We start from the raw sequence: 20,595 nt of genomic DNA, 5'->3' as shown, positions 1-20,595 counted from the left end.
GGGAGCAGAGGCAATCAGAGGTGGTATTTATCAGTTCTCTGAACTACTCAAAATTCTGCTACCGGTTCTCCAGAACTGGTCAGAACCTGCTGAAATCCACCTCTGATTTATACCCAGTGCTGCCATTTTCCACACTAAGTAACATTCTAGTGGGAAAAAAACCCTCTCTGGGTAGATGGCACACCTGGGCCATCTGTGGCACACCTGGGCCTCTGTGGCTCAGACTGGTAAGACAGTCTGTTATTAATAGCAGCTGCTTGCAATTACTGTAGGTTCTAGTCCCACAAGGCCCAAGGTTGACTCAGCCTTCCATCCTTTATAAGGTAGGTAAAATGAGGACCCAGATTGTTGGGGGCAATAAGTTGACTTTGTATATAATATACAAATGGATGAAGACTATTGCTTGACATAGTGTAAGCCGCCCTGAGTCTTCGGAGAAGGGCGGGATATAAATGCAAATAATAAAAAAAAGTTTAGATGATCATCAAATGGCAACCAAAAAGTTTGGCTGGCCTATGTAATGTTGTTGTCATCTAATGGTCATCCAGATCATCACTGCAGCCCAGATAGGGCATTCTACAGCAGGGGTGTCAAACTCGCGGCTCGTGGACTGGATGTGTCACACACTGGCCACACTCACCCCTGGTTTAGCGAAAGGGGAAAAAGTTATGATACGTCATGTGATGACAACATGACAATGTGGGTTTGACACCCCTGATCTAGAGAAAGAAGGTGTGCTAAAAATTATGTGGAAAGGAAAAAAAAACATTTTGGTAGTAATAGAAGTTTCATAAGATTTTTAATCATAGTTTTCTGATAATACCTCAGGGTTTGCATAACTATATTCCAACTGAGACTACATTTGGTTTTTCAGCTATATGTGATGCAAGGCAAAGTAACCTAAGAAAATCTGGGTAACACCAAAAAAAAATGTGATTCAATTATTCAGGTCCCATACCATGTTAGACTTTATATGTATTACCCTATTTTTCGGAGTATAAGATGCACCTTAGTTTTTGGGGAGGTAAATAAGAAAAAAGCTGATTGGCAGATGGATTGGCCTCCTGGAATACCCTCAACCAGCTGTTCCCAGAGGTGAATTTTAGCAACAGGTTCCTTGGTTGTGAGCTCTGTGCCTTGCTTTTTCTTCTTCTTCTTCTTTTTTTCCCGCCTCTGAAACTTCTGAAACTCTGTTTCAGAAAAAGCTTTTTTTTCTGCCCCTGAAAGCCTCCAAAACAGCTTCAGAAAAAAAGCTTCTGAAGCTCTGTTTGGGGGCTTTTTTTCTAAAGCTTTTTTTCTAATGCCTTTTTTAGCCTCTGAAACCTCCCTACATTCGAAGTATAAGACACACCCAGATTGTCACCCTCTTTTTGGAGGGGAAAAGGTGTGTCTTATACTCCAAAAAAAGGTAATCAATAGCTTTAATTACACCCAGACAAAAACCGGGAGCTAGTACAGCACATACAACAAGGATGTAATTTATATAAATGTAGGGACACCCAACACTGCATGTTCCACTGCATTCTGGACCAGTTGTATCTTCTGGGTAGTCTTCAAGGGCAACCCCCTCTCTAGTGCATTGTAGTAGTCCAAACAGAAGTAACCAAGGCATGAGTGACTGTGGGGCCTCCCAATCCATGAAAGGTGCAATTGCTTAAGAAAACAAAGGTTCTCCTAGTTGCACTTGCCACCTGCTCCTTGAACAGTAGCTTTAAATCCAGGAGGTCCCCAAATTGCATACCAGTTGCTAATTGTTAATACAGAAAAAACTCATGTCTGTCAAGTGCCGGAAATCGGGAAACCCAGGCAGCTCAAATGAATTTATTGGTTTATTGCAAGCTTAAGTTTTCTACAAGAATCTGACCTATTACCGGTCAAAGCAAATTGGCAGTAGATAAGAGTCAATGGAATTCAAGGTGGGCTAGACTTAGATCTCTTGTGGGCATGAAGGGACTCGAGGCTGATGATATGTTTGACTCCATCCTCGGGGTTCAGCCTGATCGTCTCCTACAATACCTTACCTTTACCCTTGTTTGGTCTATTGTAATGTGCTTTATGTAGATCAGTCTTGAGATCTGAATAAACTTTCCGGATTCTGAGTAAAATATAAAAGTTTGCTGTAGAACAATTAATGTTCTACATTAATTATTATTAATATTTAACAATAAAGAATTAAAGCCGTGAGGACCTTGTGCTCTCTGAGGTTGGTTGTTTTTTGCAGATATTACCTTATCATACTGGGTAACACCCTCAATGCACTGCAAATGTCTGCAAGAAAACAATCAACCTCAGAGAGCACCACGGACCTCATTGTGCATCCCTGAGCTACAAATATTCTCTTCTATCAGAACCGAAGCTGTTGAGAGAATTTCTCAGGCAAATTACTTTCACAGAGCTTTACTTATAGGTTGAGTACTAGAACAAAATCATCATCATCCCAGAATTATTGAGAGTCAGGTGGCATATAAATTGAAATCATCATCATCATCATCTCTTTGTTTCTATTTTCACATAACTGTTAGCCTTCCCAGTAGTACACCCATAGAAAGCAGAACTCTGAGGCAGGTAGAATTCCTCAAAGAACAATGTATTGGATACATCATATCGGCACAACTGGTAAAAACCGACTCTGAAAGTCCCCATGGTTTTCACCTAATTAAAAAAGTGAACGTTCCCCCTTTCCCCAAGTCATCAGTAGCATTGTCCAATAGAGGTGCTGGCCGGTTGCTTGGTTACTCCATTCCTCCTCTCCTCAGCACCTGTTGGACTGTCCTTGGTTCCCACAGGAAAACTTTTTGTTTTGACTACAAACCCCCAGCCAGAGGTGGGTTTCAGCAGGTTCTGACCAGTTCTGGAAACCGGTAGCGGAAATTTTGAGTAGTTCGGAGACCACCTCTGACTGGCCCTGCCCCCATCTATTCACTGCCTCCTAAGTCCCAGCTGATTGGGGGGAAATGGAGATTTTACAGTATCCTTCCCCTGGAGTGGGGTGGGAATGGAGATTTTACAGTATCCTTCCCCTGCCATGCCCACCAAGTCATGCCACGCCCACCAAGCCACACACACAGAACTGGTAGTAAAAAAAATTGAAACCCGCACCACTGCCCCCAGATATCTATTTTTCCCCCTCCTTATCTCTTCTTCTGCCTTGTGGAAACCCTGAAGCCTCAAATATGGCCTCAGCCAGGTTCGCTTCAGGGTTGACAATAACTGAATGGAGGGGAAACTGCATTTCTTGCCCATTTCTAAAAATTCTCATAGTTGGAATATGTAGGTCTTCCATTTCCTTTACTTGTGAATGTCCTATCTTTTTCACTTCAGTGGTCTGCAGCAGTAATGAAATCCAAATTTTTTTACTGCTAATTCTGTGGGCGTGGCTTGGTGGGCATGGCAGGGGAAGGATACTGCAAAATCCTCATTCCCTCCCCACTCTGGGGCCAACCAGAAGTGGTATTTGCTAGTTGTCCAAACTATTTAAAATTTCCACTACCGGTTCTCCAAACTGCTAAAAATTTCCGCTACCGGTTCTCCAGAACCTGTCAGAACCCACTGGATTTCACCCCTGGTCTGCAGTCTCTCTGGCTTCCCATGTTTCAACTAAATACCAAGCAACTTTCGCTCAGTGGTTTTTTCAATCAAGAAAAAATGAAACACTACAGAGAAAACAGAAAAGGAAAATAAGCTCAACTGTGCCACCTCGCAGAAATATAGCTCAAAAGCACCAACTGGGTTATTAGTGGAAAAACTAAAACATTCCAACAATGAGGGGCCAAAAGAAGGAAGGAAATTAGAAGACAGATTTCAACACATTCGGTAAAAACATTTCCTTAAATAGTGATTTTGCCTTGTTCCTTGGAGTACCAGATTTACCCTGCAAAAAAAACAAAACAAGGAATCACACACAATGTGTTATTAAGATGGCGTCATCAACATTCATTACTTCAAAGAAGTGGTTTTCATGCCCAGCATATTTCAGAACGTAATGTTATCCAAAATAAGATTATTCACTTTCTTAACCCTAATATCCCTAGGGTAATGATCAAATAAAATAGTAATATAATGGTTCTTTGCAATTCACGGTGTTGGTTACTAGATTTAAAGCCCTGCATGACGTGAGTTCAGGTTCATCAGGGACCATCTCACCCCAAAGGGACAGGTCCTCTTCACCAGTGCCAGGAGAGGCGGTGTGTCACTGTTTTTAATAAGTTGCCCAGAGTCATCTTGTGGCAAGATGGACAGCAAACCAATGTAATAAATAAATAAATCATAAACACCATTTAAAAAAGTTTCCCTTTAGCAACTTCCTTTTGTCTCATGAAAATCATATTCAAGAGTCAAAATGTGGGCATGACCATGGGAAAGACAGAACCTTAAACTGGTCAGGGAAAATGCATTTACTCTAAATTAGTTTCAAACCCAAGGTCAGATAAAGTGCATCTCATCAAGACTTCCAAGTCAGTCTTGACTCCTAACAAATGCCCAGACAAGTTCCTTTTAGAAGTAGTTTGCTCTTTCCTTCTGTTTTATTTTATTTATTAAATATATATGCCCCCCCATCTCACTCAGAAAAGCAGCTCTTCTTAGGTTGGAGAGAGCAGTTGATCCAAACTGGCGGCTGGTAGCTAAAGTGGGACTACAATCCATGGCCTCCCAGTTTCAGGATCAATGTTTTAAAATGACTGAAGCAAAGTGACTTTCATAATCTTAGGGTACTGAAACTAGATGATGATCTGGCTGAACTTTTATGAATTATGTTGAGAAATCATTTTGAAGTGCCAGATGACTCAAAGAGAACACACGTTTTCCCTGTCTTCAAAGTGTGGGTGGCGGGGAGATTCTGGAGGCAGGAAAACAGTCTGTTGGATATTGCCAGACAGATCTAATTTCTCCTCCTCTTCCTCCTCCTCCTCCTCCTCCTTCTTCTTCTTCTTCCCCTCCTCATCCTCCTCCTCCTCCTCCTTCTTCTAAATTCCCTACATGATAGAAATGCTATACAGGTACTTCTCAACTTATGACCACAATTTAGCCCAAAATTTATGTTGCCAAGCGAGACAGTTAAGTGGGTTTTCCCCCATTTTATGACCTTTCCCATTGACTTTCCATGTCAGAAAAATCACAAAAGGTGATCACATGACCTTGGGACGTGGCAACCATCATAACTCCACAATGTTCTGATTTGCTAGTTAGTTAAGGTTAGCCTGGATGGATTACCCATTAAATGGATTCATAATGGAGTCAAAGACTGGATCAAGAATCTGGATCGAAGAAGGATCAATCTCAAATGAGGCATTGAATGGTATCCACAAGGTTTGGTCCTGGGACCTTCTTTTCAGTACACTAATTAAATTCTTAAATGAAAAAGGTAGAGGGAATGCAAATGATACAAAACAATATGGAGCTGATAATAGAAATAAAATTAAAAACAACTGGGTCAAGTGAGGAGAATAGCATTTAACAGAGGTATATGCAAAGTTCTTCATTTAGGAAAAAAGAAATCGTAAATGCAGTTCTATGACAACATCTCTTATCATAGTAAACTCCTAGTTCTTGTGATAAACATCTTGGAACAGTAATTAATTATAAATCGAAGTGAGGTGGTTGCAAAAAGAGGAACATGAATTCTCTTGGAAGATTTTTTTAAAAATTCCTAACCTAAAGTATAGGATAATATTGCCCAGAAAAGTAATAGATTCAAGCAAAGATTAGAAGACTATCTGTCTCAAATATTTTGGATTTTTGTACTGAGCAAAAGGCTGGACTCTGTGACCTCAATGACCTATTCCAACTCCAGGATTCTCTGACTGGTTATGAAGTCTTGTACATATCTTCCTCTTTTCTAAACTCAGCCTAAATATCAGTAAAATAAGGGTTTCCCGGGAGTAGATATCTTCAAAAGACCAACAATCTAAATGAGATGCACACCCCGGGAATATCCTTCTTTCTTTCAAATCCTGTCTTTATTTTGACTTGTAACCTTCGGTGGTGAGACCTGTGTAAGGTGAAGATAATGCTAAGAATTACTATTTGTGTATGTTCTCATAACTGGGGGGGGGGGGACTCTTCCTTTTTTTAAATTAACCCAAGGAGTTGTGAAAATGTTATTGCTCATGGATGAGTCTTCCCTTGATTGCCAATCAGAGGCTAATGAGTCAAAACAGAGATAAATGTTCAACTCCTATATAAATTGAGGATGGTCAAAACCCAGAAACATTCAAAGGGAATAAATATTTTTTAGAACAAGAAGTGTCTGCAGTGATTTTAACGATGACAGGACTCTCAGTTTGGGTGTTCCTGTTTCTCACGTGCAACTTATCTGCTTTTGCCACTCCAGTGAGTTCTCCGATCAATGATGCTGACATGGATTTAGTGAAGGTAAATATACAGACAAAAATTGCTGAGATTTTAGCTGAACTCTAACTTTACTGAACTCTCATTTTAACTCTTCTGTCCTGGACTAGTTTTTTCCCCTATTGATGTCAGAATTACCTTTGTTTCTTGTGAGATGTGTCTCATCTTTTTTACTATGCTTCATAGCAAAAGTGTGGTTATTTAAGATAGTGGGTTAGAGTCCATTTCTGTAAACAGTCTGTCCTCCTTAAGCTTGCACCATCATTAAAAAAAGCTAATTCTCTTTAGGGGTTCATTTTGTTAAAAAAAAGTGAACTCTATTTCCTTCAATCTTCAAATTTATGAGAAGAATCTTCATGGTCTTCCCCAAAGCCATAGATTGATTTTTGATTATGCTGGGTATGATTTTATGTTGTTAATGCCCACATTAATGACAAGGAAGGATCTGAGAATCATAGAGGTCCATCAAAATTTCCCTCATTTGGTTTCTTTTAATTTATTTTTTTTTAAAAAATTCAGAGTAACTTGACTTTCGTTTCCTATCAGAAATACTTAAAGACCTTCTACCAATCCAACGATGAGAGAAACCCTAAGATCCGTATGGATGAAAATGAAATCTTGACTAAAGATCTCAAAAAAATGCAAGAATTTTTTGGCCTGAAAGTGACTGGAAAGCCTGACCTGAAAACTTTGGCAATGATGAAGAAGCCCAGATGTGGTGTACCTGACTTGGGGTCATTTGTTCTTTCAGATGGCAATCCTAAATGGGAGAAAACCAGTATTACCTACAGGTAAAATGATTTTTTAAAACAGGTATCAGCTTAACATACAGATAGGGGTATCGGGGGAGGGGGAGACAAAAAGTCAAAATCACAATCACATGATTGAATTCCCGCCCCTTTCATATATAAGTCACATGATTGTGACTGCCATCTTCCCTTTTTCTGAACCTCCTTCCAACAGAATCAAAATGCATCAAAACAAAATATGAGCTTTGATTGGTCTTAGCATCCAGTCCATTTAGTCATGAGAAATTTCTATTAATGTTTTCCAAACTTTCTAATTTTATGGCATATTTTGCATTTTCAAAGACCTGTTTAAGACTAGGAGATGTTCAGAAGCAGAATTCCTGTGTCAGGGACCAGCCTGGCCGCTCTCTGACAAAGAGTATTTACTTTCTGAAATCAGAGAATGCTTATCAGTCAAACTAAAAGCTTTAACATCGATTGAGCTGGAAGAAGATGGGGGCCATCACATCCAGCAGAATCTCAAAAGAAACTTGTGGCTGGAAAAGAGGCAACTTTTGCACCAAATCACTTTTAATTTAGTATTTCATTGTTTTTTTAAAAAACAAGAAACCCAAAAAGAAACTTCAGAGCAGCAAATTAAATCAGAATCTCAAAAGTGAAAAAGAGATCCTTTCTGCTCACTCGGATCCAAATCATTGTCTGCCATTATTATTATTATTATTATTATTATTATTATTATTATTGTTATTGTTATTGTTATTGTTATTATCTCTTTTATTCATTAAACATGAAACTCAGTCAACTGGACATTTAAAAATATGTCACAAATACAATTGACTGGTGCTAATAGTTGATACGGGTTGCTGTCAGCGTCCTAGTGTCAACCAAGTATCTTCATAAAATTTATGATTTTTTTTTTGCAGTTCTGCTGGTGTTATTGCAGGAAGCTGCAATTTCTTGATGTGTTGTTGTTGTTGCTGTTGTTAATATTATTATATAGTTTATTCATTAAACATGAAATTCAGTCGTGAACATTTAAAAATGTATCACAAATATTATTAACGGGCACTGATGGTTGATACAGGTTGCTGCCAGCATCCTAGGTATCGACCAAGTATTTTCTTAAAATATATAATGTTGTTGCTGCTGTTGTTGTTGTTATTGTTGTTGTTGTTATTATTATTTATCTTTATTCATTAAACATGAAACTCAGTCAACTGAACATTCAAAAAGGCATCACAAATACCATTGACTGGTATTATTATTATTATTATTATTATTATTATTATTATTATTATTATTATTATTATTATCATCATCATCATCATCATCATCATCATCATCATCATTATCATCATCATCATCATCATCATTTATTTATTTTATTTTATTTATTATTCGAATTTATATACCGCCCTATCTCCCAAAGGACTCAGGGCGGTTTACAGGCATATAAAACATCAATATCAATATACAAATTAAAATAATCCTTAAAAAACTTATTCTAGCGCCCGAATTATTAAAAATAGAAATATAAATATCAAATATAAATATTAAAATCAATTTAAAAGCCCTCTAAATTTAAAAATCTAAGCCAGTCCTGCACAGATGAATAAATGTGTCTTGAGCTCATGACGGAAGGTTCAAGGTCAGGAAGTTGACGGAGTCCTGGGGAGTTCGTTCCAGAGGGTGGGAGCCCCACAGAGAAGGCCCTTCCTGGGCGCCGCCAACCGACACTGCCTAGCTGACGGCACCCTGAGGAGTCCCTCTGTGAGAGCGCACGGGTCGGTGAGAGGTATCTGGTCGCAGTAGGCGGTCCCGTAGATAACCCGCCCTATGCCATGGAGCGCTTTAAAGGTGGTCACCAAAACCTTGAAGCGCACCCGAAGGCCACAGGTAGCCAGTGCAGCCTGCGCAGGATGGGTGTTATCACGGGAGCCACGAGGGCTCCTCTATCACCCGCGCAGCCGCATTCTGAACTAACTGCAGCCTCCGGATGCCCTTCAAGGGAAGCCCCATGTAGAGAGCGTTGCAGTAATCCAGGCGAGACGTCACAAGGGCGTGAGTGACCGTGCAAAGGGCCTCCCGGTCCAGAAAGGGGCGCAACTGGCGCACCAGGCGAACCTGGTAGAACGCTCTCCTGGAGACGGCCGTCAAATGATCTTCTAGAGACAGCCGTTCATCCAGGAGGACGCCTAAGTTGCGCACCCTCTCCATCGGGGCCAATGACTCGCCACCGATGGTCAGCCGCGGATTTAGCTGACTGTACCGGGATGCCGGCATCCACAGCCACTCTGTCTTGGAGGGATTGAGCTTGAATCATCATCATTATCATTATCATTATCATTATTATTTGGAAAGGAGCATATTACTTTAAGCCCTTGTGAAGAGAAATTCTGCTAAGGCCTTCCCAGACTCCATTTAATATGATTAATTTCCATTTGAGTCACTTAGGGGACTCTGTGGCTCAGGCTGCTAATGCAGTCTGTTATTAACAGCAGCTGCCTGCAATTACTGCAGGTTCTAGTCCCACCAGGCCCAAGGTTGACTCAGCCTTCCATCCTTTATAAGGTAGGTAAAATGAGGACCCAGATTGTTGGGGGCAATAAGTTGACTTTGTATATAAATATACAAATAGAATGAAGACTATTGCTAACATAGTGTAAGCCGCTCTGAGTCTTCGGAGAAGGGCGGGATATAAATGTAAATAAAAAAAAAAACTTTGGTCTAGTGGTTAAAGCAACAGATTAGAAAGTTGGAAACCATGAATGAATTCAAATCCTATCTTAGCCATGAAAGCTGGCTGGCTTGGGGCCGGTTATTCTCTCTCAGCATCACTCCCCTCGCCGAGTTATTGTTTGAGGAAAATAGGAGGAGGAAAGTGTGTTGGATACATTCACTCCCTTGAGTTATTTGTAAAAACCTGAGTCCTCGGAGAAGGGCAGTATAAAAATACAATCAATCAATCAATCAATCAATCAATAAATAAATAAATAATAAAGGTGGGATATACATAAAATAAATTTTAGAGTCAACAAAACAGCACTGCTTTCTGTATAAAACAGGGCTGTCAAACTCGCAACCCGGGCTGGTTGCATCACATGCTGGCCACGCCTGGTTTAGCAAAGGGAGAAGAAGTCCCGATACGTCATGTGACAACACTGTGACGACATGAGGTTGACACCCCTAGTGTAAAAGATTCCTTTCCTGCAGGCTCAGACAGAATTGAGATAACTCTGGAATCCTAGAAAGCTGCTGTGACTCAGTATCTCCAATACTGGTTTAGTTAGACCACTCTTGTGGCTGCCTAATAATTTACTCCTCTTTCATTTTATAGGATTGTAAGCTACACTTCAGATATGCCACAATCTGATACAGACGAAGCCATCAGAAAAGCATTTGAAGTCTGGAGCAATGTGTCACCTCTAACTTTCACAAGAATCTATGATGGTGAAGCGGATATCATGATCTCTTTCCATACCAGAGGTAACCACATAGGCTTAGCCCTGAGCTGAGCCTGGCTTCAGGGACCACTGTTTAAGCAAAAAAAAAAAAATTAACTGCCTAATTGAACTACTTACTTCTTCTACATTTAGACCATGGTGATAACTCTCCTTTTGATGGTCCTGATGGAATCCTGGCACATGCTTTTCAACCAGGGAAACACATTGGTGGAGATGCTCATTTTGATGAAGAAGAATTTTGGACAAAAGATGTCCCAAGAGGTATGTCTAAATCATTCTTGAACTGTAAACATGTAGATTATGCAAGGATATAAGCACCTGAAATTTATCTACAGCTGCAGCCAGATGAAATGGTAGACCTGGAAATATCTGACAGCTTCCCCAATATAGGCTACAATCCAGGGGTGAAATCCAGCAGGTTCTGACAGGTTCTGGAGAACCGGTAACAGAAATTTTGAGTAGTTCGGAGAACCAGCAAATACCATCTCTGGCTGGCCCCAGAGTGGGGTGGGAATGGAGATTTTGCAGTATCCTTCCCCTGGAGTGGGGTGGGAATGGAGATTTTACAGTATCTTTCCCCTGCCACGCCCACCAAGCCACACCCACAGAACCAATAGTAAAAAATTTGAATTTCACCACTGCTACAATCTCCCAGAACCTGAATGAACTTAACTAGGAATTTACTTTATTTACTTAAACTGTAAACCAGTAGTTATCACAAGTAGTTGGCAGTCACTGAGCAGGCTGAATGGTAGACCCAATTCTATTTCAAATCCTGCATGGCTTCCTCTCCATAAAGAAGGGTTTTAGCCTTTCCTTTCCCATCTCCTCAAGTCTTCAGATTTATCACCCAACCTACACTGCCTTCTCTATTGCAGCAGCTTTGTTCTGTTGCAAGCAATGGAAATGAAGTTTACAAACAAAAATATTTATTTTAGAGACAAATAAAACATGTTTTAATTACTTATACAACTCATGGGAGGGAACCAAGTCCCTCTCCTTCCCTGTCAACTATGATTACTAAACCTAGATGGGACTGTTCCTTTTTCTTTACATGCTAAATGCTGGATTTTGATTTTTTTTTTTAAATCTGAAGGAGGAGTAGATCAGTTATGAATTTCTTATTGCTTTCCACAAAAAGGATTTTCTTTTTCATTTTTCTCCCCTAGGCCGCAACCTATTTCTTGTTGCTGCTCATGAGTTTGGCCATTCGTTGGGTCTGTCTCATTCCACGGATGTTGGGGCCTTGATGTTTCCTAACTACTCCTACACGGCGCCAAAATTATTTCGTCTTCCGCAGGATGATATCAATGGCATTCAAGCCATCTATGGTAAGGCCAAGGGAAATCAAAACTTAAATTGAATGGGGTGCTCTTAGACTAGAAAGCATGCCTTGGTGAGCTTTAGTGGCACAGTGATTAGAACGCAGTATTGGACACTCGTTGCCAGGAGTTCGATCCTGACCGGCTCAAGGGAGACTCAGCCTGCCATCCTTCCAAGGCTGGTAAAATGAGGACCCAGATTGTTAGGGCCAGGGGTGGTATTCACTTACCTTTGCTACTTTTTCGCAAATGTGAGCATGCACGCAGAGCGTCAAAAACGGGACGTGATGACATCTGGGCGGGTGGGTGGAGCTTCTCACAGCCGCTGCTACCAGTTCACCGGTTCAGCTGAATACCAGCACTGGTTGGGGCCAATAGGCTGACTCTGTAAACTGCTTAGAGAGGGCCGTAAAGTACTGTGAAGTGGTATATACATTTAAGTGTTATTGCTATTTTGCAACTTGATTACCAAATGTAAATAAATATTTGCCAAGCCGTACAAACCTGCTAACTGCAAGCTCCTATTCATTTAAGTAAGATTTCCAAAAGAAAAAATTTGGATACCTTGTAGCTAACATATTCTTCCCAGTTATATTCCTTAAAATAGTGTAATAATTCATTTCATTATAGCTAAAATTCCCCACTGCTAGCAAAGTCTCATTGGAATTTATACTACTCCAACACTAACATTAAGGTAGCAAATCTTGATAATTACAATTGTTTTTAATATCATTTTTTATTATTATTTAGGAAAATCAGACAGCCCAATACAACCAACAGGACCCTCTACACCAGAAGCATGCTCTGCTAAGACTACTTTTGACGCTGTTGTCACCATGCGTGGAGAATATTTGTTCTTTAAGGACAGGTAAGTTGCATTTTTAAAATACTTCTTATAGTTTGAATAATATTTTCCCAATAAACAGGATACGACCCTTATATCAGGGGTATCAAACTCAATTTCATTGAAGGTCACATCAGGGTTGTGTTTGACCTTGGGGAAGCAGGGGGAGAGGATGGCCATATGACGTGGCCATGGGATGTGGCCAGCTTGATGTCACCTGTTGAGGCCCTCTGCCTGTTGTGTCTTGCCCGCCCTCAGAGCAGCCGGGGCCTTCTTACCTGCTCCCGAACACTGAGGAATGTATGCCTCCCGGCCCAAGTCCTGGCTCCATGCCCACACAAACTGCAGAAGAAGGAGCATCTCCCGGCCCCAGCCCTGACTCCATGCCCAGGCAAACGGAGCAGCTAGACCCCTCCCCCTCCTCCACAGCATGTGAGCCTGAGGAGGGTTTATTCCCAACAGCTGCTGAGTGGTGTGACCCTCGCATCAGAAGATTGGATAGGCGGAGGCAACAGAAGGAAGGGAGGGGCAGGCCTTAATGAGTGCTGAGTCATGGAGCCACACCCCATGGCCTATATAAAGGATCTACTTTCTGGCAGTCTCTGAGTCAGGCAAAAGTCGAACTTATCTTGCTGAAGTCACTTACTGGTCTCCTGCCTGCTCTGAGGACTTTGTTAGGACTTTGGGCAGAGCTGAAGAGGCAAGCCTGATTCGGATTTCCCTGACCCGGCCGTCAGCGGAGGAGTGGGACACAACACTGCCAGGAAAAACAGACCACACAGAGGCACCATAGGCTGGTCCTTCGCTGTTTTCAGGGCAGCCCCGCGGGCCAGATCTAAGCACCACACGGGCCGGATCCAGCCCACGAGCCTTGAGTTTAGCGCCCCTGTCTTATATTATTATGATATGGAACTCCAGCTAATTTTTTCCCTCTTTGAAAAGATGCCACATTTGGTAATATGCCATTTCTGTTTTATTATTAGGCACTTTTGGCGTAAGCACCCTCAGGTGTCCAATGTGGAACTGTATTTCATTTCTCTTTTCTGGCCAACTCTGCCTTCCAGTATCGATGCTGCTTATGAGAACTTTGAGCAAGATAACGTTTTGGTTTTTAAAGGTGAGTAATGAAAATGCTTTGATTTCCTTATAAATTTAATGAGGCTTGTTTTTACCATAGGGGAAAAAGAGTTGTTAGGAAAGAAGGGGGATCCTGGGTTCAATACACCAATGTCTATTTCGTTAATCTTTCTTTTTAGGTTATTCTAAACACTACTGTATTGTAGTGTTTCTTAACAAGGTGGCTCAGTGGCTAAGAGGCTGAACTTGTCAATCGAAAGTTCGGCAGGTCAGCAGTTCGAATCCCTAGTGCTGCGTAACGGGGTGAGCTCCCGCTACTTGTCCCAGCTTCTGCCAACCTAGCAGTTCAAAAGAACATAAAAAATGCAAGTAGAAAAATAGGGACCACCTTTGGTGGGAAGGTAACAGTGTTCTGTGCACCTTTGGCATTTAGTCATGCCAGCCACATGACCACGGAGATGTCTTCAGACAGTGCTGGCTCTTTGGCTTTGAAAGAGAGATGAGCACGGCCCCCTAGAGCCGGGAACAACTAGCACATATGTGTGAGGGGAACCTTTACGTTTACCTAGTGTTTCTTAAATGTTTTTCTCTTAGGACCTCTTTCCCCATTTAAAAATTACAGTGGGACCCCAAAAGAGCTTTTGTTTATATGGGTTGTATTTATCAATATTTAATCCTATTAACAATTTAAAATGATGCACTCACTGCCACTACTACTTCTCAAACTTGTTTGATGAGCTGTGACAAAGTAAGGCAAATATACATGTCCCAGGATAATGTTGCAGGATTCAATCAGGGTCAGTAAACCAGGATGAGAGGTTTTATTTTCTGGGTTTTCAGACTTGTGTTGGAGCCCATCTACAAGGAACTTCTTTGTAAAAATTGTATTATTTTTTTAAAGGATGGGAAATAATTTTGGTTTGGTGGACCTTTGATAGGGTCTTGGGGGGGACACCACCCAATGGTTTTAGAACTACATGTTAAGAAATACTGGCTCATGCTAAGCCATACACCCCAATAACTGGCTTCATTGATCATATTAAGCCAAATCTGAAACACACACACATTTCACATTATGGTTTACTACACTGTCTGAATTCCTCCCAGTTGGTAAATAGCGATAGGAATAGCACTTAGACTTATATACCGCTTCATAGAGCTTTACAGCCCTCTCTAGGTGGTTTACAGAGTCAATCTATTGCCCCCAACAATCTGGGTCCTCAGTTTACCCACTCGGAAGGACAGAAGGCTGAGTCAACCTTGAGCCTAGTGAGATTCGAACTGCCAAACTGCTGGCAGCCGGTGATCAGCAGAAGTAACCTGCAGTACCACACTCTAACCACTGCGTCACCACGGAACCAATTATTCAGAACAACTCATAGCCTAATCTGACTTTGTGCTGGCTTTTCTTTAGCGTGACTGGAGGGCAGATAACTCAGTTCTTGTCTTGTCTGGTCTCCTTCTGCCTAATTTTTCAGCTGCTTTTCTGGTTTTTCTCTGTATTTTATCAAGATGGCTCTGCTGCCAATGAGTACTGCATTTCAGCCGGCTGGAAAGATCTAAGCCAGATCCCAACATCCTACAGCTGCCACTTGCTCTTTTTTAAGTTTGTTCTCTCCACAGAGAACAAAGGTTTCTCCTTCTTTCCTAACAAGTATTTATTTCTAGAAATAGACACACAGATCCCTGAGCTATGAATGCCCACGTGTAGAATTTTAAGCATCTAAAAAAGCTCCATCTTTCTTTTAAAACCAGTATCCAGTTTCTCCAGATGCTGCATTTAACAGTGGGAAACATGACAAGGCTGAGAAGTGATCATTCTTTCAATACTGAAATAATGTTTTTCTTAACCAAACTTGGGGAAAGCCTAGAACAGGGATGTCAAACTCAGAGCCCACGGTCCAGATGCGTCACACGCTGGCCACGCCCACCCCCAGTTTAGCGAAGGGGGGAAAAGTCATGATACATCACATGACGATGACATGACGCCACAAGTTTGACACGCCTGGCCTAGAGTATCAAGAAATAAAATTACTCTAATATTACTTCTTCTCTTTTTAGGAAACAAATATTGGGTTCTAAGTGGATATGATGTAATTGGCCAGGCTCAAAGTATTTACAGATTGGGATTACCAAGAAATGTGAAGAAAGTTGATGCTGCATTCAGTGACCCAGAAACTGGGAAGACCTATTTTTTCATTGGGAACAAATATTGGAGGTACGGATCAGCGTTCTGCAATCTTAGTACGAATTGCTTACAATGTTGTTAGTCTTAAAGTATTAATCTTTAATAAGCAATATATAACTGAAATGTAGTATATAATAGTGTATCGGTAAGATGGTAATCAGAAATGGTCAAAATCTGCAAGATGACTGCATTGTGAGCCAAGCCCAAGGCCTCTTGTACATCAATAGAGCATGAAAGTATAACATAGATTTTCTTTGACTAGCAACATCTGCTGCTGATCCAATCAGCTGCTATCCTGGAGGAACACAACCAAGGAGAACATGCTAGAGTAGACCTGTTGAACTGGCTGCCCATGGGCTGGATGACTCACGCACAGGCCATGCCTATCCCGGCTTCGCAAAGGCAAAAAACATTGTGATAGGTCACAATATATCACGTGATGCAATCAAGTTGGACACCTGTGCGCTAGAGATTCTCATGTTTCAGTTCTGCTTATATTATTTGATGATATAAAGCAAAGCATATTTCCCATAAGGTTCTTTTAATGCTTAACGTGTGAATATTCTACTTGAATATTTGATTCAAAGGAAATGCAGTTGAATTTGGTCAGAATAAAATCATGAATTTTCAAATCATCTGAGTAGAAGAAAAAAAGAGAATTCCCTATTTGATTCTGGAGTCCAAACAGATTCAGTAACTCAGTTTGGTTATGCAACTGAATTTATTTTCCACTGAAATCCACTGGGCTTTAAGCACGATTAACTTCTTCAAAGGGAACGAAATCCAGTTATTTTAAGCTGGACCTTTCCCACATTTCTTCCCGAAGTGGTATTCAGCCGGTTCGAAAAGGTTCGCCCGAACTGGTAGAGGACTGGTAGAGGAGTTCGCACTAGAGGAGACCCGCCCTCCCGCCCCAGTGCTATGCCATCCTATTTAGCCAATTTTTTTCGAGGCCGAGCATATGCACGGAAGGTGCGCATGCAAGCAAAGTGTATGCGTGGAAGGCCGGGTGCCTGCACAGAAGGTGTGCAAGCGCATGAAGCAAACTGGTGGTAACAATATCTGAAAACCACCACTGATTACTTCACGGCAGGTAGCCTTTTTTGGCTTGTGGCTGTCCTCATAATTCAGAAGCTGAGATAGGTTTTCATGACTCAGAAGGTGACTGATTCTCTGCACCTTTTTTAAAAGTACTACAACAACTAAACATCGAAAATTTGCAAGTGGTTTTTGAGAACACCTGGGTGAACTTATCCAGCATGGGAACTTTTCAGGGTTAGGTCTGCCTTTGAGATGTCCAAGCAATATCAGCACTGTAAGATAAACTGCAGAGTTTAAAAAAAAAAAATAGAAGGCGGCAGGGACAAATCTTCATGGAGATGCCCATAAAGTCATTTTTTTTTTCCTTAGAAAGAAAAGTATGTTGAGGAAATTTTCATTTCCTGTATTTGGCTTGGCTTCTTCAATTGATCATTATCCACTTGAATCCTTTTTCCTTTAATTAAAGAGTCTTCTATAATGCATTTCAATAATGTAATTATTTCAATTTGTAATCTCCATTCAGATACAATGAAATGGAAAAAAGCATGGAAAAAGGATACCCTAGAAATATAGCCCAGGATTTTAAAGGGATTAAACCCAGAATTGATGCTGCTTTGTATGAAAATGGTAAGTAAAGGACTCATAGTAGAAAAACAAAGTTTACCTAGGATTCAGTGACTTAACTTTTATTTATATTATCATCAGCATTATTAAATGTTTCCTTCCCAGTATAATAGAACATACACAATGGGTTTACACACTGTACCGGGCATTATAACTTTTAAACCGTTTGTATTTAGGAGGCCCTTCATTTTAGATTGTGTTCTTTATCTTCATTTTTAAAAAATCACATGGGAGTTGTGGCACCCTAAAGACTAGCAAATGTAAAGTGTACAAAAGCATCTATCATCTATTAATTCAGCAAATAAAAATAAATGAAGCCTGTAGCTACAATATGTTCATGCATTAAATCTAAGTGTTGTGAATCATAGTTTGTGAAATAAAATACGAGCAGCCATGACTTCAGCACTAAATCACAATGGTTGGATTCATATGGTGGATTGTCATTGTGGCTTAATACCTTGTATGAACCCAGGCACTAATATGTGTAAATCATGATGTAGGACAAACCCAAACAATCACTGATTCATAAACTATGTTTAAACAAAGTTTAGGCAATATGTAATCCAAGTCTCAAAAATAAACAAGATATACCTTTGCTTCCCTCCTCCCCCCGCCATTGGACATTATTGTTGGCTTAAAGTTACAGAATCTCAGTTTATCTTAAGAACAAAGTCTGTTCTGATTTATATTGTCATGAATGTTTTTCATGACGTCCTCACTCATTGCATTATGGCGTGGTACGCCGGCTTGACAGCCGCAGATGAAAAGATATTACAGAGGGTGATGCGCACAGCACAAAACATCGTGGGCTGTCCCCTGATACCACTAGACAACATCGCTAGGGTTCGCTGCCTTAGAAGAGTGAGGAAACTCCTCAGGGACAACTCACATCCTGGTTAGCGCTTCTTTACTCTCCTGCCATCGGGAAGGAGATATAGAAGTATAGGCAGCCGCACAAATAGGCTGAAGAACATTTTTTATCCCTAGGTTGTCAGGCTTCTGAATGGAAAATAACTTTGCAACAACACAGTACGATTAACTTGTGTGGCAGCGCAATGTGCAATAGGATTGTGTGCTTGTTAGTAGGATTCACTTGGTGTTAGGGATTTTGCTTTTACTGTCTTTTACTGTGAGTTGTATTGGGTTGGAGGGAGTGCACAAAGAGAGGGTCAGCCAATCTTGCTGTACACATGTTGTACTCTAACAATAAAGGTTTTGAATTTGAATTTTGAATTGAGTTTCTGCACACCTAGCTCAAATCTTCTTGAATTCACATTGGAAATCTGTAAAGAAAATGTTACCTTTAGGTCTGAAAAAACCCAGATTTTTTAATTTATGTTTCTTTCTTTCCTTCCCCCCCCCCCCCAGGATATATCTATTTCTTCCGAGGAACAAAAGTGTTTCAGTTTGACCCTAAGAATGAAAGAATTGTTCGGCCCATTCGAAGAAGCAACTCTTGGCTGAACTGTTAAAGCATTTAATCAATGCTACCTATGGGTGATAACTAATTCTGATTTATAGGCATCACAGAATTTAACAAGCTTGACTGAGAATGCAGTAATAACTTGTGATTTTGTATTTGATATGAATGTAAAGCAAGTTCTGCTGATTAACTACATTAAACTCTAATATGTAAATGTAAACTATGCTGCTCATTGAATAAACTATTTATTGTGAAAGATACGGTGATTGCTTCTTTTGTTTGAATGCATGCAAATATTACTACAGTATTACCCAAGAATTACATTGCTGTACTCTGGAGTAACTAATTTATGAAATTTATAAGGTGCTGGCTAAAGTAGCCTAAAGCACAGAAAAGAGAAATAATATTTAACCATATTAACTTCGACGTATAAAATACTTCATTTACCGTGAATTGATTTGAGAAGTCACAGATCACCATTGAAAATGTTAATTCACTTCACTGAATGTGAGGCAATATGAGAAATTCACATTTGCTGTTTGATGTATAATATTAGTCACAGATGTAAAAATTTCCAACAACACATTTTCATAGTACAGTCATCCAATGATGAAGTACATTTATGAATGAGACTTTCAGCCATCCTGATATTCAGGATAAAAATGTAGCTAAAATATTCTGCAGTATACCTCATCTACTATGTACTTTATACTATGGACTCCATAATAATACACATTATATTACTATTATTTCTGCATCACAATGTATCCTGTAGAATTCAGTCTGTACATTTAGGCCTGTAGGAAGAAGGCCTCTTACTGGAAGAAAATGTCAATAATGTCCAAAGTGTATTTTAGAAAAAAATAGAAATATTGGGAAGGTAAGAATTCTGGATTAGACCAGACTCTTGTCAGTCAGTAATTGTCAGGTACCTTTAGAGATGCAATTTTTTCAGGAGATAACTGGACTTCCTTGTTTTTTCTTTAGTGAATCTCTACAGACTTTTAGAGATGCAACACGACATTCTGTGTAGGGCACACAAACAGCTACAAGACAGAATTGCCATCAATTCAGTGATGACTTCTAATTACTGTTTACATATAATTTCAGAGTTTCCTTGGTATCATATGAAAGCAGTTTTCCAATACCGATCAAATTCTCTTCATATTTTTTTAATGTTTTTTTGCCTTTCTGTTTTTCTACCTCATTCTCATTCTACCTCAGGGGACTGGAGGGGACTGGAGGCTAAAACATAGAAAGAACGGTTGCAGGAACTGGGTGTGTCTAGTTTAATGAAAAGAAGGACTAGGGGAGACATGATAGCAGTGTTCCAATATCTCAGGAGGTGCCACAAAGAAGAGGGAGTCAACCTATTCTTCAAAGCACCTGAGGGCAGGACAAGAAGCAATGGGTGGAAACTAATCAAGGAGAGAAGCAAAACTAAAACTAAGAAGAAATTTCCTGACAGTCAGAACAATTAATCAGTGGAACAATTTGCCTTCAGAAGTTGTGAAT

The 20,595-nt window shown here is 40.3% G+C and overlaps 1 protein-coding gene across 1 annotated transcript; it reads left to right on the top strand.

Annotated features, from left to right (window-relative positions):
* The first annotated feature begins 6,206 nt into the window (after positions 1–6,206).
* LOC131199619 (interstitial collagenase-like) lies at positions 6,207–19,330 on the top strand. The gene is made up of 10 exons (XM_058185581.1): positions 6,207–6,372; positions 6,895–7,139; positions 10,435–10,583; positions 10,694–10,822; positions 11,731–11,892; positions 12,634–12,751; positions 13,711–13,844; positions 15,866–16,022; positions 17,557–17,660; positions 19,026–19,330. Exons 1-10 carry the CDS (start codon positions 6,265–6,267, stop codon positions 19,127–19,129), a joined length of 1,410 nt encoding a protein of 469 aa, XP_058041564.1. The 5' UTR covers positions 6,207–6,264; the 3' UTR covers positions 19,130–19,330.
* The last annotated feature ends 1,265 nt before the right edge of the window (positions 19,331–20,595 follow it).

Source organism: Ahaetulla prasina, chromosome 5 (genome assembly GCF_028640845.1).
Source record: "Ahaetulla prasina isolate Xishuangbanna chromosome 5, ASM2864084v1, whole genome shotgun sequence".
In the NCBI taxonomy this organism is placed as follows: Eukaryota; Metazoa; Chordata; class Lepidosauria; order Squamata; family Colubridae; genus Ahaetulla; species Ahaetulla prasina.
Note: the sequence above shows the minus strand (reverse complement) of the source record. Positions and strands in the feature narration are given on the sequence as shown.